At 44.4% G+C, this 23,321-nt stretch overlaps 1 protein-coding gene across 2 annotated transcripts in view; it reads right to left on the reverse strand.

Moving 5' to 3' along the window:
- Window positions 1–23,321, reverse strand: part of prex2 (phosphatidylinositol-3,4,5-trisphosphate dependent Rac exchange factor 2) — a 352,555-nt gene that overhangs the window by 87,484 nt on the left and 241,750 nt on the right. For both annotated transcript variants that reach the window (XM_033019360.1, XM_033019359.1), the window contains 2 exons: window positions 15,443–15,484; window positions 12,801–13,018 (listed from right to left, as the gene is read on the reverse strand). In XM_033019360.1, coding sequence (XP_032875251.1) covers window positions 12,801–13,018; window positions 15,443–15,484 — 260 coding nt within the window. The remainder of the gene's footprint in view (window positions 1–12,800; window positions 13,019–15,442; window positions 15,485–23,321) is intronic.

A 23,321-nucleotide genomic window follows, 5' to 3' on the forward strand; every position in this document is an offset into this window, starting at 1 on the left:
CGGGACAGGCAAGTCGGGAGCTCCAATGCCGCAGAAGGTTCGTCCAACCCCGACACGAGGTTTGATCACCCGGCGCGGGGGAGCTGACATCCCCCCGATGCGGGAGCTGAACGCCTCGAAGCGGAGGGCCCGAACGCCGCCACTTCGGGACTCAAGGCCCCCCCCCCCCGACCAAGGAAGAACAACAAGGGAAGGACTTGAACTTTATTTACGCCTTCCATCACAGTGAGGAATATGTAGGAGTCACTGTGATGGATGTTTATGTTAAAATGTGTTTTTGAGTTGTTCCGTTTTTAAACTGTATGACTAACCTGACCAGTGAATTTCACTACACGAATTGGTGTATGTGACAATAAATGAACTTTTGAACATGAACTTAACACATACTAAAAAACACCAAAGAAGGAATGGACAGACACTGTTGGCGAGGCAGCCATTGCTGGCGCCACCCGGTGGAATGGTGTCATGTATCTTCTTCCATGAAAACACAATTCCTCATCCATTTTCTTATTCCTCACTATACGTTTTGACATCTCTGCCATGTTGCTGAACTATGTTACAAGAAGATATGAATCTTGAACATAGGAGCAGGACTTAACAGGAGATCATCTTCAAGTAGAATTTGTTACCGAAGTGGCCACTGGGACATTCACCAGCGGGCTGTGGAACTTTCATTCTTGGCACCATGTCCTGATGTTTTAAATCAAACCTTTTTCTTTCTTTAGAAGATGAGAGAGGATCTCAAATCTTCCCTCGCTTCTCCCAAGTGTGCAATGCCACTGTTGCAATGTCTGTTTGTCAGTGGTATGGTGGACCTTTCTTATTGCTATTTCACTGCTTCTTCACTTAATCCAATTCAGCATTGATACTTGAAGCACCAATTCTCACAGCACAATTAAGAGATCCCGCCAAGGTAGAGCTTCATGCACGTAGTGAGTACTACTCACACTTCTTTTCAATTTGTACACGGTCATTATACACAAAGCATCGAAGGTCCAGGATCCATGATGCTTATATTCATGCCTTCTTGAACATACAACTCCACTGGTTGGCGCCATACGATGGCAGCTTTGACAACAGTCTGTTTCGCCCTTTTCTTCTTTTGTTGTTTTAAGTCTCTTGTTAAATGTATGTTTTGGTGTATATTTAGTTTTGTATTATGTGGGCGGTGGGGGAAAACGTTTTTAAATCTCTTTCCTCGACAGAGATGCAACTTTTTCCATATCGTATCTCCGTCCGCGCTGCGGCCTAACATCGTGGAGCTGGCAGTCCCTTTGCTAGGGATCGACTTCAGGAGCTCCAACCACGGGAGCCTGTGGACAACATCGTGGAGCTCGCAGTCCCTTGGTTAGGGATCGACTTCGCGAGCTCCAACTGCAGGAGCTTCCACCGACCCAATCGCAGATCCTTCGATCGCCTGGGAATAGGTTATTACTGTCTACCATGTTTATGCCTCTTATTATTTTATAAACTTCCATAAGATCACCCCTCAACCTCTGACACTGTTGAGAAAACAATTGTCCAGTCTCTCCTGAAAGATAATACACTTTACTTCAGGCAGCATCCTGAAAAATCTCTTGAATGAATGAATAAGTTTATTGGCCAAGTATTCACATACAAGGAATTTGCCTTGGTGCTCCGTCCGCAAGTGATAACATGACGTACAGTGACAGTTAGGAATGACACACAGAACATTAAACATTAATAATACAACATTATTGATTAAACATGTGAATTAAATAAAATACCAGAGCAAAAGGAAGCTACCGATTTTTGGTTATTGAGTAGCGTTACTACTCATGGAAAAAAGCTGTTTTTATGTCTGGCTGTGGCAGCTTTGACAGTCCGGAGTCGCCTTCCAGAGTGATTCAAAGAGTTTGTGGCCAAGGTGAGAGGGATCAGAGATGATCTTACCCGCTCGCTTCCTGGCCCTTGCAGTGTACAGTTCGACAATGGAGGGCAGGTTGCAGCCAATAACCTTCTCAGCCGGTCGGACGATTCGCTGCAGCCTCCGGATGTCGTGCTTGGGGGCTGAGCCAAATCAGACCATGATGGAGAAGGTGAGGCCAGACTCTACGGTGGCCATATAGAATTGTACCATCATTGCCTGTGGCAGATTATGCTTCCTCAGCTGCCGCAGGAAGTACATCCTCTGCGGTGCTTTTTTGACTGTGGAGTCGATGGTAGCCCCCTATTTAAGGTCTTTGGAGATGATGGTCCCCAGGAACTTAAAAGACTCCACAGATGTGACTGTGCTGTTGTTGATGGTGAGTGGGGTGAGGGGAGGGGGAGCTCTCCTAAAGTCTACTATCAATTCCACTATCTTAAGAGCATTGAGCTCCAGGTTGTTGTGATGGCACCAGGACGCCAGCTGTGTCACTTCCTGTCTGTAGGCCGATTCTTCCCCATCCTGGATCAGTCCAATCAGGGTTGTGTCATCCGCAAACTTGAGAAGCTTGACAGAGGAGTCAGTGGAGGTGCAGTCATTGGTGTAGAGAGAATAGAGGAGAGGGGAGAGTACGCAGCCTTGCGGTGCTCCTATGCTGAGGGTTTGTCTGGCAGGAAGCTGGTGATCCACCGACAGAGGGGTTCAGGCACAGTCCACTCGGAAAGTTTGGAGTGTAGTAGCTCTGGTACAATGATGTTGAATGCAGAGCTAAAATCAACAAATAAAATCCTCGCATAGGAGTGCAGGTCCAGGTTGACTGCATCATCCACAGATCTATTGGTCAGATATGCAAACTGCAGAGGGTCCAGCAGGGGGTTTGTGATATTTTTCAGCTTCACCAGCACAAGCCTTTCAAGGGTCTTCATGACTACAGAGGTCAATGCGACAGGCCTGTAGTCATTAAGACCAGTAATTCTTGCCTTTTTTGGGTAAAGGGACAATAATGGAGACTTTGAAGCAGGCAGGATCAGTACAGGTTTGCAGGGACTGGTTGAAAATGTCTGTGTAGACCGGTGCCAGTTGTTCGGCTCAGTGCTTGAGAGTAGAGGGGGAAACATTGTCCAGTACTGGAGATTTCTGGCTTTTCCGTCTTCCGTCTTCGAACAGCCTCTCCACCTCCTTTATTTTATTGTTGATGATGGAGAAGTGATGTTGTGCAACACGGAGGAGATGGGTAATTGGGTGTGAAGTGGTGATTGGAGAGGGATGGGTGGGAAAGAGTCCAGTCTTTTCAGACTCTCTTTTCAAAAATCTCTTCTGTACCCTCTTCAAACTTTTCTTGTAATGGGACAACTAGAACTGCACACAATACTCCAAATGTGTAAATCAAAGTTTTATAAAACTGCAACATGGCTTTCTAACCTTTATAATCAATGAAGGTAAGCATACCGGATGCTTCTTTACCACTCTCTCTCTGTGCATTGCTTCATTCAGGGAGTTCTGGGCTTGCATGCCAAGATCCCTCTCATGTCCTGCTATTAACTATATATGTTCCCCTAATATTTGACCTTTCCAAAGTGCAACACCTCATTCCAGCATTTTGTTTCTATCTTCGGTGTAAACAAGCATCTGCAGTTCCTTCTTACCCACCTCACCCCTGCCTGGATTAAACTCAATTCACCAATATCTATATCCTGCTGCATCTTTTGCCAGCCTTCTTCACTGTCTGCAACTCCACCAATTTTCATGTCATCAGTAAACTTAGTAACCAACCCATCTACATTTTTGTCCAAGTCATTTCTATGTATCACAAACAACAGAGGTTCTTGCAGAACATCACTGGTCACAGACCTCCAGACCATCCTTCCTCCACTACCCTCTGTCCTCCATGCATAAGGCAGTTCTGAATCCAAACTAACAATTCACCACAGATCCCAAGCATCTTAACCTGCTGAATAAGGCTACCAAGATTACTTCCTATGTTTTGTTCATGTTGAATGAGAGGTTGCTGTTACGGCATCACTCAACCGGGTGTTCTAACTCACCTGTATACTAACTCAGCATAACCTGTGATTTGGCCAACAAAAGTGATGCCAAATTTCTCGATAGCATTGGAGTTGTGCTTAGCCACTCAGTCATGGGTGTAATGATTGTATAGCCGGGGGCTAAGCACGCAACCTGGAGAAGCGCCTACAGTGCTCACAGGCAGTGAAGAGGAGATGTAATTATGCACTGACTACTGCTTGCTGCTGTCAAAATAGGGGGCTTCCAAAAAATAATAATTTAAATGTGCAGCTGTGAGGTGCAGGAACATTTCTGTCAATTCAACTGCAAACTAATGCTGATATTATCTTTCCAATAGTCTTCACTTCCTTTTTAAACATTCTCCTCGAGTTACTATCTGAAAGTGCCCAAAGATCTATTCATCCTAGTGAGGTAGTCGATTGACCGCAGCATATCTATCCATAGCTTCATAGTGTCACAGAAATAAAGCCGGAGACCAAATATCAGATGCACTTCTGATCTTGCATAATTGATAGTAGAAATAATTTCAAGCTCCCAACTCATGCTAGCAATTGAATTTCAAAGCTAATTTATCAAAATGCAGCAAATGTTCTTTATATTTGAGTCGACAATCCAATACTGGTTCATGATTTTATGTTTCACAGACATAAGTCTAATTCAAACATTGATGGATCCTGCAATGAGTTTGTCTTTGAATTAAAACAATTAAAATTCAACGTTCTTGAAAAATGGGATTAATTAACACATGCTGTGCAATCCTTTGATCTAAAAACCTTTTCTCATTCTTCCATCAAAGAGCAAAACAGAATTTTAAGGGTTAGCTCCGTATATTACAAAAGGAAATGCTTATACGAGAAAAAACCCACTAATGATGGATTCTCTTTTACCATCAATGTTAAAGGTTGCAAGGTACACGTGTCAAATACAAACAGATGTCAACAGTGTAGCTCCACAATCTCACTTGGTTTCTGCATGCGAATATATATGCATCACAATTCTATTTTTTGAACATATATTTGATTATGGCATGGAAGGATAAAACCCATCATACAAAAGAAGATCCATGCTGGTACAAATCTATCTCTTTATAAGTTCTGCCTGATTTTAACTCGGCCCACTATGACCATTTTTGCCCACCGACACTACGTATCCAAAAATAGAACCTTCAATCAGTGTTATTTATAGACCTGACTTTTATAAGCTCCATTGACAAATTATCGCAATTCCATCGACGTGGCTCAGAAATTTCTACTTTGATCAACAAGCCACAATTAGTGTGGGTATGTAGGATTAGTTGAAATAGTTACACCAAAAGGCTCCATTTAGCAAGTTCAGTTTTTCTTCGTCCAGATCCTTCTTCAGGTCTGAATATCATTATGTACATCTGATAGAATCATGCTGTGTTTAGATCTAACCAGTTCTAGTGAAGTGAAGTGATTTAAAAAATATATATATTTTGGGATAAGCTGATTCTTGAGATTTATGATACAAATAATTTTTCAAAGCAGTTACAAATGTTGAAGGCAATTAAATATTACTTAAATATTACTGCATGTTTGTATCCTTTTCTAACATATGCTGCAGCACACTCTCGTTGTCATGTTTATGAAAAGATTCAATGCAGAGTGGTTTCAGTCGTCCCAAATGAACTAGTTTTTCTTCTCATTACTTGCAATACGATATTTTTCAAAGGAATCATGAAAATAACTGAACCCCTCAAGGACATTCGTTGACTTCAGGAGGAAGAGGAGAGAGGAACCTGCTCCTTTATACATCAAAGGAGACATGGTGGAGAGAGTCACTGGCTTTAAGTTCCTGGGAATAAACATCTCCCAGGACCTCAAATGGCAAATGAACACCGTCACTCTCGTGAAGAAGTCACAGCAGCGGCTGTATTTCCTGAGGTCTCTGCGGAGAGCAAACGTATCACAGCCGCTGCTGCTGTCCTTCTACCGATGCGCCGTGGAAAGTATCCTCTCCTATGGCATCCTGGTGTGGTTTGCTAACTGCACTGTGGCTGAGAGGAGGGCGCTGCAGAGAGTTATAAAAACTGCACAGAGCATTACAAACGCTCAACTGCCCTCCTTGGATGATATATATAGGGCCCGATGCTTGCGCCGGGCCACAAACATCAAGCAGGACACATCCCACCCTGCCAACCACCTTTTCACTCTGCTACCCTCTGGGAGGCGATTCAGGTCTCTGAAGGCTAAACTATAGTTTCTACCCATGTGCGATAAAATAACTTAATTCCAACAGAGAACACTGGGGAAGCAAAATGTAATTCCAAGAAATGCAACATTCTGTTAAAATTCTTTTAAAATACTTATTTATTATTTTTACTAATAAGTGTACATATGTGTCAATGGTAGTCGTGTTTGTATTTTTTAACCGGAGGAGATGCAATGGAATTTCGTTGCACAGTATTGTGCAATGACAATAAACGTATTCATTCACATGTTCCACATGTAAAATAATCCAATAATGCCTTGACATTATTTGAACTATAAATATTGCTAATTTTCTATAAAAGGTAAAATCAGAACCATAGTTTAATTCACACAGACTTAGAGTACAGGAAGGAACTGCATATGCTAGTTTATACCAAAGATAGTTACAAAGTACTGGAGTAACTCAGCGGTTCAACTTCACTGAGTTACTCCAGCACTTTGTGCCTATCTTACCACCACTGCCTCCAGCGACACTTCACTCTGCCTTGGGACAGCTGCTAACATAATCAAAGACTTGTCCCTCCTCTATCATTTGTTCTTCTCCCTACTCCCATCCTGCAGAAGGTACAGAAGCTTGAATGGACGCACCACTACTCAGGAACAGCTTCTTCCCCTCTTTTATCAGGCTTCTGAACGGTCCTTCCATAAGCTTGGGTACTGAACGAATCACTTCTACCCAAGACATTGGACTTTGTCAACAAAATTGGTGCACTACAATGCTGAGAATTATATTCTGCATTCTATATCTTCCCCTTTGCTCTACTTATTGCACTTCAGTTTGAGTTGATAGTATTTATATATAGCATGATCTGATCTGAGTGGATGGCATGCAAAACTAAGCTTTTATTGTACCTTGGTACACGTGACTACAGTAAGCCTAAACCTAAAATATCAATTGCAGTCAGAACAAATGTCCTGTTGCGGAGCTCCGGAAAATAAAAGGCTCAACTACAACTTCCAACAACTTACCTGGATCAGAAAAACGGCAGATATCGGTGCCGTTTCGGACAAGCTGCTTGAGATCCTCAAGGCTCTCGCAATTTCGCGAGCTCCCGCAGCTGCGGGAATCCAGGACTTTAAACTTTCCCACACTGGCTGTGGAACTCCCGACCCGACTGCGGATCACAGGTACTGTACCTTGAAACCCCGGGATGACCCCCAGAGCCGACGGGCTGGATCTCCCAGCAACAACGGAGCTGCAGTTGCCGACTTTGAGGGAACCCCTGTTCGTTACGGAGCTGGAGCTGCCGTCTGTGAGGGAATCCCCGTTCCAGCGCAGGTCCGCAGAAACAGCAGGTACAGCAAGCACAGCACCTGGAAACAAAGGGGAAGCCTCCATTGTGTCCGGAAACGTGGCCGTCGGGCAGGACTTCAGGTCAGAATGAAGCGCAGGGGCCTCCGGCCCCCTCTCCCTACTATCCTACTGGCTAATGTACAGTCCCTTGAAAACAAAGTGGAGGACTTAAGGGCAAGACTGCTTTATCAAAGGGAGCTGAGGGAATGCTCTGTGTTCTGTTTCACAGAGACATGGCTCACCCCCAGCTCCCCAGACTCAGCGGTCCAGCCTGAAGGGTTCTCCATCCACCGCATGGACCGTACCCTGGCATCTGGGAAAGGGAGAGGAGGGGGCGTCTGCCTCATGGTCAACTCTGCGTGGTGTTCCGACGTGGCAGTCCTGTCCAACTCATGCTCTCCACACCTCGAACATCTGGCGGTGAAGTGCCGTCCCTTCTACCTCCCGAGAGAATTCACCTCCGTTATCCTGACCGCGGTCTACATCCCACCCCAGGCAGACGTCCGTCTGGCACTGGAGGAGCTGCAGGCCGTGGTCAACAAACACCAGACGTCTTACCCCGAGGCATTTACCACCATTGCTGGGGACTTCAATAAGGCGAACCTCAAGAAATCACTCCCCAACTTCCACCAACATGTCTCCTGCTGCACCAGAGGACCAAACACCCTCGACCACTGCTACACCACCATCAAGAATGCCTATCGTTCTATCCCTCGCCCTCACTTCGGTAAATCCGACCATACCGCGGTGCTGCTTCTTCCTGCCTACAAGCAGCAATTAAAGAGCGCACCCCCAGAAGTGAGGACAGCACAGAGCTGGTCGGGGGGGGCAGAAGAACAACTCCAGGACTGTTTGGAGTCTGTAGACTGGGCAATGTTCAAGGACTCGGCAACGGACTTGAACGAATACGCCACAGTCGTTACAGACTTCATAAAGAAATGTGTGGAGGACTGCATCCCTACAAAAACCTTCCGAGTGTTTCCCAATCAGAAACCTTGGATGAACTTTGAGATCCGCACTCTCCTGAAGTCCAGACACAGGGCATTCACCTCCGATGATACAGTGGCCTACATGAAGACCAGATACGACCTTGGTAAGGCCATCAGAAAGGCCAAAAGGGACTTCTGCTCCAAACTGGAGGACGAGACAGATGTTCGGCAGCTGTGGCAGGGTCTGAATGCAATCACCTCCTACAAGGCAAAACCAGGAGGCAGCTCGAATGCCGGTGTAACATCACTCCCTGACGAGCTCAATGCATTTTACGCACGCTTTGACAGGGAGAATACTGATGTGCCTTCCCGATCCCCCATTCGCTGCGATGGCATTTCAGTCTCAGTCACAGAGGCCGATGTCAGGAAATCCTTCAGAGGGGTGAACCCCCGAAAAGCACCTGGTCCTGATGGTATACCCGGCCGTGTTCTAAAAACCTGTGCGGACCAACTGGCGGGAGTTTTTACGGACATTTTCAATCTCTCACTTCTGAGGTCTGAGGTCCCCACCTGCTTTAAAAGGGCATCAATTATACCGGTGCCCAAGAAGAGTAAGGTGACATGCCTCAATGACTATCGACCAGTGGCACTAACGCCGGTGGTGATGAAGTGCTTTGAGAGGTTGATCATGGAGCAAATCAACTCCTACATCGACAAAAACCTGGACCCACTGCAGTTCGCGTACCGCCACAACAGATCAACGGTGGATGCGATCTCGCTGGCCCTCCACTCCGCACTGGACCACTTGGACAACAAAAACTCATATGTCAGGCTGTTATTCATTGATTACAGCTCGGCATTTAACACAATCATCCCCTCCAAACTGGTTACCAAACTCGCAGAACTGGGTCTCTGCGCATCCCTCTGCAACTGGATCCTCGACTTCCTCGTCCACAGACCACAGTCTGTTCGTATTGGTGGAAATGTGTCAGCCTCAATAACAATCAGCACGGGAGCACCTCAAGGCTGCGTGCTCAGCCCCCTGCTGTACTCACTCTATACCCATGACTGCGTAGCGAACCACAGTGCGAACTCCATCATCAAGTTCGCTGACGACACCACTATTGTGGGGCGTATCACTGATGGGGATGAGTCAGAGTACAGAAGAGAGATCGAGCAACTGTCCATATGGTGCCAGCGCAATAACCTGGCCCTCAACACCAGCAAAACCAAGGAACTGATTGTGGACTTTGGAAGGAGTAGGAGGGGGACCCACAGCCCCATTTATATCAACGGGTCGATGGTTGAAAGGGTCAAGAGCTTCAAATTCCTGGGCGTGCACATCTCTGAAGATCTTTCCTGGTCCGAGAACACTAATGCAATCATCAAAAAAGCACATCAGCGCCTCTACTTCCTGAGAAGATTACGGAGAGTCGGATTGTCAAGGAAGACTCTCTCTAACTTCTACAGGTGCACAGTCGAGAGCCTGCTGACCGGTTGCATCGTGGCTTGGTTCGGCAATTTGAGCGCCCTGGAAAGGAAAAGCCTACAAAAAGTAGTAAACACTGCCCAGTCCATCATCGGCTCTGACCTTCCTTCCATCGAGGGGATCTATCGCAGTCGCTGCCTCAAAAAGGCTGGCAGTATCATGAAAGACCCACACCATCCTGGCCACACACTCATCTCCCTGCTACCTTCAGGTAGAAGGTACAGGAGCCTGAAGACTGCAACAACCAGGTTCAGGAATAGTTACTTCCCCTCAGCCATCAGGCTATTAAACCTGGCTCGGACAAAACTCTGATTATTACCAACCACTTTCTGTTATTTGCACTATCAGTTTATTTACTCATGTGTGTATATATTTATATCATGGTATATGGACACATTTATCTGTTTTGTAGTAAATGCCTACTATTTTCTGTGTGCTTAAGCAAAGCAAGAATTTCATTGTCCTATACAGGGACACATGACAATAAACTAACTTGAACTTGAACTTGAACTTGACTTCGTGAGTGTTTCTTTCCAGCATTTTCTGTCCTATTTCTAATTTTATTTTCATGCCTTTGAATTGAACAATAATCAGAGATCTATAAAATTTAAGAACCTTACTTAAACTTTGAAAATTAAATGGATATAAATATTGCAGCTTAATTTTTCACTTACATGCAAATTAAATGTCTATTTTGTTATTTCCATGAGATTATTGGCTATTCATATCCCAGAGATCTCAATAATTGTTAATTGTAGATGCTTAAGGAGAGCTGCCGGCATCTAAGATGGAGTTTGGAACTTCCTTCAGATACTGTTCTGAATAGTACAATTTCCATATGGTTGATAAATAACAACAACTTCTCATACAGTGCCCTCCATAATGTTTGGGACAAAGACCCATCATTTATTTATTTGCCTCTGTATTGCACAATTTCAGATTTGTAATAGGAAAAAAAATCACATATGGTTAAAACGCACATTGTCAGATTTTAATAAAGGCCATTTTTATACTTTTTGGTTTCACCATGTAGAAATTACAGCAGTGCTTATACCATATAGTCGTCCCATTTCAGGGCACCATAATGTTTGCGACACATGGCTTCACAGGCGTTTTTGTAATTGCTCAGGTGTGTTTAATTGCCACCTTAATGCAGGTATAAGAGAGTGCTCAGCACCCAGTCTTTCCTCCAGTCTTTCCATCACCTTTGGAAACTTTTATTGCTGTTTATCAACATGTGGACCAAAGTTGTGCCAATGAAAGTCAAATAAGCCATTATGAGACAAGAATAAAACTGTTAGAGACATCAGCCAAACCTTAGGCTTGCCAAAATCAACTGTTTGGAACATCATTAAGAAGAAAGAGAGCACTGGTGAGCTTACTAATCGCAAAGGGAATGGCAGGCCAAGGAAGACCTCCACAGCTAATGGCAGAATTCTCTCTATAATAAAGAAAAAAACCCAAACACCTGTCTGACAGATCAGAAACACTCTGCAGGAGTCAGGTGTGGATTTGTAATGACCACAGTCCACAGAAGACGTCACGAACAGAAATACAGAGGCTAAACTGCAAGATGCAAACCACCAGTTAGCCGCAAAAATAGGATGGCCAGGTTACTGTTTGCCAAGAAGTATTTAAAAGAGCAACCACAGTTCTGGAAAAAGGTCTTGTGGACAGATGAGATGAAAATTAACTTATATCAGAGTGCTGGTAAGAGCAAAGTATGCAGAAGAGAAGGAACTGCCCAAGATCCAAAGCATACCACCTCATCTGTGAAACACAGTGGTGGGGGTATTATGGCCTGGGAGAGAGAGATAGGGCTCTTAAAGTTAGCGGAGTCAGGGGATATTGGGAGAAGGCAGGAACGGGGTACTGATTGGGGATGATCAGCCAATGATCACATTGAATGGCGGTGCTGGCTCGAAGGGCCGAATGGCCTATTCCTGTACCCGTTGTCTATTGTCTAATTACTCAGATTATGACCTTTCATAGTTTTACTTTCAACAAAACATACATTTTGTTAGGTATCAGAGGCAACCCATATATTGGTCCTATTTCAATGTATTCATATTTCGTGAAAAAAATGTTCAATTGTTTTGTTAGGTTCAAAGATGCATTGTTTTATCACAAAATGAAAACTGCTAACAGATCTATGAAAGCCAAGGGTAATTCCAGAAGGTACCTTAAACAATTCAATATATGAAAATTTACTGTCTGAATAAAACATTGTAATCAAATTCTGGAAGCAGAGCAATAACTGCAACAAATTTCAAGCTGCCAAGGAGGGATGAATTTCTCAAAGAATTACACACCAGTATTAGAGAATCGTGAATCAACTGCAGTTTCCAAGATGAAAGTAAATAGTAGATAAAGGTACCGAAGAATATGGAACAAAAACAGAAAATTGAGATTGAATATAGTTCTTGTAAGTAGATCAGAGGATTGACCGCCATATTCATTATATTTTTTATATTAGCACCGCATCTGATATAACATGTTCTACAAATCTACTGTCTGTAGTGACGTGTGATACAGTTGTAGAGCTACACAGCACGGAAGCAGACCTTTCATCTCACCTTGGCCAATGCCAACCACCTTGTCCATGCCAACCAACTTGGCATTCAAGGTTGGTCCCTTTTGCCTACTAAGTGCTCTGGGTCTACATTTTTGTTTATTCTGATCACATCATTTTCTGTCCTCTTGCTGGGGCTAAACCATTCAAAACATATCCTCATGGCTTGTGGTGTATCTTTTTCATTATGCATTAAATATTGTTCTCAACAATTATATATTCAGTTACCTTATATTATTCTTTGTCTGTAGTTCATAATGCATTAGTAATTTAGAAAAATGGGTCACATTATTCAATCAACCAGATAATCCTTGACTAAACATTTGACACACCAAAACTTAATAGCGAATTCTACCATTAGTAACTTCTTACCAGATTAGGAGAGAGCAGTGACTGGAAGTTAAAGAGGATTCCTGCATTGGCTATTTGTTCCAACCATTTTCTACTTGGCTCCTGTGTTTCCATTTCATATTCTGTGTTTGTGTCATATATCTGATGCAATGCAGCCAGTAGCTGTTCTGAGAAAGTACAAATGGTGGCAACTAGACTTTGACAAAACACCATGTCCTGTCTGAGTTGGATCTCGGTATCTGAGGATGAAAAAAAAGGGAAGAAAAATAATGAAGTAGTGATTAAATGTTTCACAGATTTTTTCTTCAAATAATAATACAAATTAAATCCTAACAATACTTTATATTATTGTAGTCAACTTGGCCAAAAAATTATTTATATCTTGTATCTTATCACCTGCCACTTTTCAGGATTTGCCCTGTTTGGTCATTAGCATTGCTATTAAGTCCTCATTGAGGTCCATGATTATATGGGATGCCTTTATAGCCTTCTTCCAAGTAGCATTCAACATGGAGTTGTGACTCACTATTAGATGGATGGCAGGAATTGATAATTATCAGCTTTCCTGACCTACATTTGACCTGAAGCATAAAATTGATGAGATCTGGAGTTAATGCTGAAAGCTTTTATTAACCCTAGACAGTATTTGTGGCACCCAAGCATGCTGGATGATAAAGAATGTGCCTTTAGGCCAAATTTATTTATGCAAGTCTCTGATATTTATTGACAAGTCTGCAGGGCATCTCTTTCAATTTGTTAGCACTGAGAAATGGCAGGTGGATCTTCCCAAACTATGACAGATGGACATTTTTTTTTCTTATTACTCTTTGTCATAGAGGTTTCATACAACTGGCAATTGCAGAAGATTGTTAAGGTATCTGGGAGTCTGAAGCCACATTTCATTACAGTGACAGATTTTCTTCCTTCCACGATAACACGTTGTTACAACAATCTGTAGTTTCATGGTCACCTTCATTGGCAATACTTATTTCCAGATTTATTTAATTAACTGAATTTACATTTCCAAATGTCACAGTGAGCACTAGATTACTAGCTTTGCAATAAGCCCTATGTTCATAAACCCCAATTGGGAGTAAATGCAGTAAAATATGCACCTTTCCTCACACAGAAATTTGCTGCTGAATTCACTGAATAATGTTAAAACGTAACCTAATCCCATCCTTTGAACAATATATATTTTTACTGAATGAATTGACGTGGTTCACCCACCCTTCATCCCTCCAGTTACATTCCCTTTCATTTTGACAAGAGTGACAAAACAACGTGTGCAAATCAAGTGAAGATTGAACTACTAACTATTTAAGGGGGTGATGTTCGTGAAATGTTTGTGGCATCCTGTGACTTAATAAATCTGAACATAGATCTTTGTAATTATTTAATACATTGTAACATTCACAGACATTTTGTTAAATGTAATAAAGGTATTTTAGCATTTCTATAAACAGCAAATGAATGCAGCATTGAGGAATTAATAGCCTTTCTGTATCACACACAGCAGTTTATTATAGCAGCGAATTATACTGCTGGCTCATAATTCTATGTCCTCTCGAAGAGAGTCTTTTCCTGAAACACCATGAGTTCTGATCTGCATTCTCCTGAAGTGGAACTATGCCCGTACCTGCTCAGAACAAGGTTGCTCCCTTGAAGTAATTAAAAATGGATTGTCTCTTAACTTCATACATATATTTTAAACTTAGAACTTGTGATCCAATGAAATATGAAAAATTGATTTAGAATCATATTTTTAATTAGGTACAATGATCATTTTAATTAAGTACATTTACATGAAATATCAGCCTGTTGGCTAAGAAATGTGGAATTACCACCCAAATCACCAGAAACCAGTTAGGTCAAAGCATGAATTAATTTCACAATTATCTCTCAATTTTTGAATTACAGTACCAAGTACGTCAATGCAGTAGCGACATTAAATTTAGACAAAAAGACCATTATTATTGTTCCTTCTATATAAAACAAATAATTCATACAATTCCTGTTTGTGCCTGTAAATGCACTGGGCAATAGAACTATTAATGATACATCCTAGACATTTCATGATTATTAGAATTGAATATTCCATAAGATTAAACATTTTTTAATAAAACTTTGGGAACTTTTACTGAATATTTTTTTTTTAAACTGTTTGGGAACTTTTACACCAAGGGTGCTAGGGGTTATGGGGTGAAGGCAGGAGAATGGGATTGAGGGGAAAGATAGAACAGTCATGATTGAATGGCGGAGTATACTTGATGGGACGAATGGCCTGATTCTGCTCCTAGAACTTATGATCATATAAACCAGCAGAACCATATTTAGAAATAGATCAGAGTTGTGCCTTGACCAGGCACTCCTGAACTGTAATCACTAGCTGGAGTGAAAGTTCATTGGATGATCCTGACACTAATAGAATATTCCTAAACTCTTACAAGAGGGTCTGAACTGTTTATAGCTCTGCAAAAGCCGAGGAAAGTACATGCCACCAGGGTCTCAACTCGAAACTTCACCCATTCCTTCTCTCCAGAGATGCTGCCTGTCCCTCTGAGTTACTCCAGCAGTTTGTGTCTATCTTTGTTTTAAACAAGCATCTGCAGTTCTTTCCACCACTAACTAATTTGTTTCAATTTAATGAGTTCTGACATTACCTGTATTTTCAAGCAGAGCCAGGAGTACTCGCCTCTGTACCTCTGAAAGAAAACAACTTCATTAGAAAATGCAATGTGGCAAACTGATCAATAGGCAAGGGTGCGTCTTCTGGCATATCTTCTGGCAACTGAACAATACAATTCTTAATTTCTGCAGCTTAACAGGTTTGTAAACACAATAACACACAGGTAAATATATAATAACTAGACTAAGTGGGACCCGTTGGGTCCCATGTTCATACGGGAGGGCTGGACCCCCAATGCAATATTCCACCTCTCCACCAATTCCAATATTGGTGGCCAGTGGGGGGAGGGGTGGATTTCTGGAGTGCTAGTATGGGTATTGTGGGCTGAAGGGACTGATTTCCAGAGGGCTAATATGGACATTGTGGGTCAAATGGATTCTTGGGTTGACAGCTCAGTCACTCAAGCCTGATGTGCTGGCAGCTCATTCATGGTTGGTGGGCGAGCAGTTGGCTCACAGCTATTCCTTGAAATTCCATTTCAAGCAGGGTGCAAGGCCACCGAATTCAAGTGCATTTTGCGACCACTTCAAGTAGGGTGCAAGGCCACCGAATTCAAGTGCAGTTTCATACCACTTCAAGCAGGGTGCAGGACCACCAAACTCAAGTGCAATTTCCTGCCAATTCAAGCAGGGTGCAAGGCCACCACATTCAAATGCAGTTTCATACCATTTCAAGCAGGGTGAAACCACCATAAAACCACACAAAACACCACATAAACACCACACTCACAGTTTAGTAGACATCAGCATGTTCAGTTGATTCACAGCTCAGACAGAGTCGTGACCTCTCCCTCCCCCATCTTGCAGAGACCGAGCCACACCCACACTTCTGGGTTTTATAATCCCTCCCCCATCCCACCGGTAGGGGCGTGGCTTTTATGGCATGATTGACAGGTGATAGATTCTCAAATTGTTTTTTAACACTAATAACACTTTTATTTTTCATTGATGGGAAGAATCCTCTGCACCTGATGAGCGGAGGGGGACTGAGTAAGATGGCCAAAAATCACAGCCTTAAGTGGTAGCGTTTTATCTAAAATCAATATACAGTGCAAACAGGACGTTGTCAAGTTACCACCACCACCAACCATTTGCAGTGCAGCATTTCAAAGCAGTCACCACCACCAACAACCATTTGCAGTGCAACATTTCAAAGCAGTTACCACCACCAACAGCCATTTGCAGTGCAGCACTTCAAAGCAGTTACTACCACCAACAATCATTTGCAGTGCAGCATTTCAAAGTAACCACATTTTCATTTTCAAACCACATTAAGGGCACTCACAGGTGAGTAGACATGTGTTCAGTGTTATTCACAGCTCAGTGAGACCTGATCCTCTCGCTTCCTCCATCTTGCAGATACTGAGTGAGGCACAACACTTCTGGGTTTTATAGTCCCTCCCCCTCCCACCAGCAGGGGCAGCAGAGAGAATGTCAACATTTTTAAAACATTAATAACTCTTTTATCTTTCAACGATGGGAAAAATCCTCGTCCTGCGCAGCGGAGGAAGACTCTGAGTAAGATGGCCAAAAATCACAGCTGTAAGTGGCAGCGTTTTTTCAAAAATCATGAAACAAAAAAAACAGGAAGTGGTCAAGATCTTACTTTTAGATTGCAATATAATAAATAAATAACCATAATACTTCATGCTACCCCATTAAAGCAGATAACATAATCAAATATAACATAATCAAAGACTTGTCCCACACCAGTCATTCCTTCTACTCTCTGCTCCCATCCGGCAGAAGATACAGAAGCTTGAAAATATCCACATTCTTCCCCTCCATTATCAGGCTTCTGAACAGTCCTTCCATAAGCAAGGATGCTGTCTAGTTCTCCTCTATCCCAAAGAGGACATTGGGCTTTTTCCATGGAACTGATGTGCTACAATGCTGAGAACTATATTTTGCACTCTATATCTTCTCCTTTGGTCTATCTATTTTACTTGAGTTTGATTTGATTGTATTTATGTACAGTATTGCCGATCTGTTTGGATAGCATGCAAAAAAGATTTTCACTGTACTTCAGTACATATGACAATAATACCTATATCTAACCATAATAGTGCAGACACCTAAAGTGCAACCAAACACACACTGTATAGAAGATCATTGTTGCCAACGTTAGTGTTGTGTAGTGTTAAACATTATATTATTGGATTAGTTGCTATACTAATATTAGGATGTCATGGGCAAGTAATCTATCTGTATCTATCTATCTATCTTTACATAACTAAAACTCTGATCTTGGTATCTTCTGGTTTAGCGGTCATTCTATTTGCGCATAAATGGTACGCGATAGCACTACGATTTCTCGCCAGCTTCCTCACCATTCTCCTGTACTGCAATTGCACCAAGTTTCGTTCTGATCGGTGGAAGCTGGTAAGAGTTATCGAGGTTTAAAAATCTTTTTTTAAAAGAGCGTGCGCAGATCGATTGCCTCTCCTGCCATCCAGCGGCGCGTGGATTGGTCCCTTCTACTGTTACTCTGCGGAATTGTCCGCCCCTTCCTGTGCCATCGTGTCTTTACTGCAGCTGCGGGAGGCACTGGATGGTCGGCGGAGGTCTCCAACACAATTTTTGGACGGCGGGACCGGAAATGGCCCGACCCAGCCCAAACCAAGCCCAGCCCAGCCCAGCTCAGCCCAGCCCGGCGCGGACTCAGAGATGTCGCCGATGTCGCCAAACGGAAAGCGCAGACTCTGATCCCGGCTGAGAACGACCAATGGCCAGCGAAGTGGCCAGCGATCCGCGCCTGCTGTGAATCACAATCGCACTGCCAATCCCTTCCCCTCTGGTCCCCCTCGCTGGCTCTTTCCCCCCCTCCCCTGTGATACTGCACTCTCCCCCATGGCTCTTCCCCGTCTTTTCTCCAAGCTCCCTGCCCCCACACCCCTCCGCCTCTCCCACACACCACTTCCCCCACACCCCCCCCACACAACCACCCCTCGCCTCCACGTGCCAGAGACCCGGGTTAGATCCTGACTATGGGTGCTGCCTGTACGGAACTTGTACGTTCTCCCCGTTACGTTTTCCAGTTTCGTCCCATACTCCAAAGAGGTAGTTTGTAGGTTAATTGGCTTCGGGAAAAATGGTAAATTGTCCCGAGTAGGATAGTGTTAGTGTGTGGGGATCATAGGTTAGCACGGACTTGGTAGGCCGAAGGGCCTGTTTATGCCCTGTATGTTTGAACTGAACTGAACAGAAAAAAAATATGTTAATTTATTGAAAAAAAGTTATATTTAATATACTACTTTACAATAATGGAATTTTAAAGTAGCAGATATATTATAAAGTAATCAAAAGAATGATCATTTTCAAATCTGTTGAGATAATTAAACAGAGCTTCATATATCCATGTGATCTGTAAATGTTATTAAAGGATTTATGTAATTTTATTATCCATTATTTATATGGCATTAAAATTATAATATGAATATAAGAATTAGGAGTACGAATAGACCATCTAACTCTTCAAGATTACTCTGCTCTTTGCTAGCATCAGTGTTGATCATTTACTTCAGTTTCATTTTCCTGCAGAATCCCCAAAACTTCAATTCCTTTCGTATCTAAATATCCATTGCTCTATTTTCAATGAGTTCATGCTGATTCTCCACAACTCACTAATGTAAAGAATTCCACAAATTCACCACCCTCTGACTGAAGAAATTTCTCTTCATTTCTGTCCTAAATGGCTTGTTGCGACAATGAACTAAGTCACTGGAAACACTGTTATACTAGGCTCTACTCATTACAGGCAGGCATTCTGAAATATCTATTTCTCCTCTCCTCACACTCAACAGTAGAGTGTTGTTTTACACTTTTGCAACACAAAAGACAACAATAAACAATCAACAAAGTGGAATTCAGCAGGTCAGGCAACATCTGTGGAGGAAATGGACACATGATTTTTTGGGGTCGATGCGTTTAACACACGTAAGGGTGAGGTATTGCATTTGGTGAGGTCAAATGTAAGGAGAAAGTATACAGCAGTTGAGTGTGAGGAGAGAAATTTTTAATTGCAAGACCCTTAACAGCATTGATGGGGTGGGAGATTGCAACCTTCACGTGGACCACCCTGAATCGATGAATCAACCTGGCGTGCACAAACAGAAGGTCAAAAATAACAAGTTGTCATAACTTAAGGCTGCGCACGCCATACGCAAGAAGCACAGCATCAATGTGCAGGGGGATCTTGAGGTCCAAGTCCATAACTTCCTGAAAGTGGTAAAACGTATGCTTGCCTTCATCAGTCAGGGCATTGTACAAAATAGTCAGGATGTCATGATAAAGGACTTGGGCTACAAATGGATTATGGTGTGCAATTCCAATTGCATGAAGAATGTGAAGGCTTTGGCAAGAGCGTAGAAGAGGATAACCAGACTTATGCCAGGATTAGAGGTGGGGGTGGGGGATCAGCTACATGGAGAGGTTGGACAAACTTGGATTATTTTCTCTGGAACATTGGAGGTGGAGGGGAGACCTGATAGAATAAAATTATGAAAGACAGACAGTCAGAACCTTGTTCCCAGAGTGGAAGTGTCAAAGACTACAGTAGTAGTCATGGGTTTATGGTGAGAGGCACAGAGTATAAAGGAGATTTCGGGCAAGGGATTTTTTTTTTTACTCAGAGAGTGGCCTGGAACACTCAAGCTGGGGTGGTGGTGGAGGCAGATGTGCTACGGCATTTAAGAGGCTGTTAGATAAATATATGGATTGCTGGGAATGGAGGGTTATGGATCGTGTGCAGGGAGTAGAAATTAGTTTAAGTTGGCAACATATTTGGCACAGACAATGTGGGACAAAGGGCCTGTTCCTGTGTTGTACTGTCCTATGTTCCATCAAGATTTTGAATCTGCAGTTTCGGGTGACTCCAATAAACAATTAACTGGTTTCAGTGGCTGCAATTACCTATGTGACTAATGGCAATGGACAACCGACTACGAGTATCAAATGCAGATGTGGAAAGGTTTGTAAGAACAGCCGAGGCCTGAAGATTCACCAGACCCGGATGAAGTGTTTGGAGGGACAGGGAGTGTCGCAACGCACAGGTATTTTACCTGGTGAGACGCAGGAGGAGCCGGGCCCGGAATCACCCCATAGAGCCCGAAGCCTCCAAGTGGCGCATCTAGTCCCTCGGAACAGTTCTCCGGAGAAGGTTCGAGTCAAATGGCCTCAGGCCTGCAAGACGGCAGTCTGGCATCAGTTCGACGATGACGTCGACAAGGTGCTAGAAGCAACTGCGAAGGGAGACGTGGACCGAAGGCTGCGGACGATGACGACAATCATCATCAGCCTAGCAGTGGAAAGGTTTGGAGAAGTGGAGAAGAAGCCGGACAGAACACCTTTCACCATGAACCAACGAGCAACGAAGGTCCACAAGATCCAGCAGGAGCTGAAGTCCCTCAAGAAGCAATATAAAGAGGTCAGGGAAGGGCAACGTCCCCCCTTGGCTGAGCTGCGAACCATCCTGAGGAAGAAGCTGATGACCCTCCGTAGAGCTGAGTGGCACCGAAGACGCCGGAAGGAAAGAACCAGGAAGCGAGCATCCTTCATAGCAACCCCTTCGGCTTCACCAAACAACTACTCGGGCAGAAGCGCAGTGGGAGTTTGGGTTGCTCTAAGGAGGAGATCGACCGGCACATCCAGACGACCTACAGTGACCCCGTCAGGCAGCAGGAGCTGGGCCAGTGCAACATCCTGATAAAACAACCTCCACCCATCAAGGAGTTTGATAGTAGAGAGCCACTCCTGAAAGAGGTCCAGGACGTTGTGAAGAGAGCAAGAGCTGGCTCAGCCCCTGGCCCGAGCGGAGTCCCCTACAGGGTCTACAAGAACTGCCCCTTGTTACTGAAACGGCTGTGGAAGATCCTGAAAGTCATCTGGAGGAGAGGAAAAGTGGCGCAGCAGTGGCGATTCGCTGAAGGAGTCTGGATCCCAAAGGAGGAAGATTCCAAGAAGATCAATGAGTTCAGAATCATCTCCTTGCTAAGCGTTGAAGGCAAGATTTTCTTCAGCATAGTGGCGAGGCGGCTGACCAACCTCCTCTCCAGCAATGGCTACATCGACAGCTCAGTGCAAAAGGGAGGCTTATCTGGAGTGCCGGGGTGTCTAGAACACACAGGAGTGGTGACCCAGCTCATCAGAGAAGCCAGGGAGGAACAAGGGAGACCTGACAGTGCTCTGGCTTGACCTGGCCAATGCCTACGGCTCCATCCCGCACAAGCTGATCCAGACAGTCATGGCCAAGCATCATGTGCTGGGCCAAGTGGCAGATCTCATCCTGGACTATTACAACCAGTTCAGCATGAGAGTCTCATTAGGGTCAGTAACATCAGAGTGGCATAGACTGGAGGTTGGGATCATCACAGGCTGTACCATCTCTGTGATCCTTTTTGCCTTGGCAATGAACATGATCGTCAAGTCTGCTGAGCCAGAGTGCTGGGGCCCTCGGACCAAGTCAGGAATGCGCCAACCACCAATCAGAGCCTTCATGGATGACCTGACTGTCACCACTGAGTCAGTGCCAGGAGGCAGGTGGATCCTGCAGGGGTTGGAGAAGCTGATTGGATGGGCAAGGATGAGGTTTAAGCCAGGAAAATCAAGGTCACTGGTGCTGAAGAAGGGCATAGACATGGACAGGTTCCGCTTCAACATCAAAGGGACACCAATCCCAACTGTCTCCGAAAGGCCAGTGAAGAGTCTTGGCAAGGTGTTTAACAGCAGCCTGAAGGATACAGCATCAGTCCAGGCAACCTGTCAGGAGCTGGAGAGTTGGTTGAGAGCAGTGGACCGGTCAGGGCTTCCCGGCAAGTTCAAGGCATGGATTTACCAGCATGGTATCCTGCCAAGGATACTCTGGCCACTGTTTGTCTACGAAGTCCCAATATCCATCATAGAGAGATTGGAGAGGAAAGTCAGCAGCTTTCTCAGAATGTGGCTGGGACTGCCCAGGAGCCTTAGCAGCATCGCCCTTTACGGAAATAACACCAAGCTCCAGCTGCCCCTGAAGTCCCTGGAGGAGGAGTTTAAGGTGACTCGGGCCAGAGAGGTGATGCTTTACAGGGACTCCAGCGACCCCAAGGTGGCTCAAGCAGGGGTGGAGGTGAAAACTGGGGGGAAGTGGAGAGCCGGCGAAGCCGTGCTGCAAGCAGAGTCTCGGATACGCCGCAGAGTCCTGGTGGGAGCAGTGACTCGGGGAAGAGCTGGCCTGGGAATCTTCCCATCTCCCCAGTTTGACAAGGCCAAGGGGAAGGAGAGGCGCAGGCTGGTCCAGGAGGAAGTGAGGGCAGTGGTGGAGGAGGAGAGTTCTACCAGAGCGGTTGGATTGAGACAGCAGGGAGCCTGGACAAGGTGGGAGCAGGCCATGGACCGAAAAGTCACATGGACTGGGCTCTGGCAGGCTGAACCACAGCACATCATGTTCCTGGTCCAGGCAGTGTATGATGTCCTGCCCAGCCCATCGAACCTCTTCATCTGGGGCAAAGCGGAATCTCCAGGTTGCCCGCGATGCTCAGGCAAGGGGACGTTGGAACACATCCTGAGCTGTTGCCCAAAGGCTCTTGGGCAGAGCCGGTACACATGGCGTCACGACCAGGTTCTTAAACCCATTGCAGAAGCCATCAGTATGGGAATCAGCAGCTATAGACGAGAACGCCCCACCACCCAGGCAAGGTGTATGCCCATCGAGGTTGGCTGCAGAGGTTTTGCAGGGCAATCGCTCTACAAAGCTTTGAGTGCACTGGGCATAAACGGAGTGGCGAGGAGAAAGGCCATCAGGAACACCACAGAGGCAGCGGAGAAGGCCTCGAGATGGCTCTGGATCAGGAGAGGAGGTCCATGGGGAGGAGCGAA

The sequence above is a fragment of the Amblyraja radiata genome, chromosome 4 (assembly GCF_010909765.2).
Source record: "Amblyraja radiata isolate CabotCenter1 chromosome 4, sAmbRad1.1.pri, whole genome shotgun sequence".
NCBI classification, from domain to species: domain Eukaryota; kingdom Metazoa; phylum Chordata; class Chondrichthyes; order Rajiformes; family Rajidae; genus Amblyraja; species Amblyraja radiata.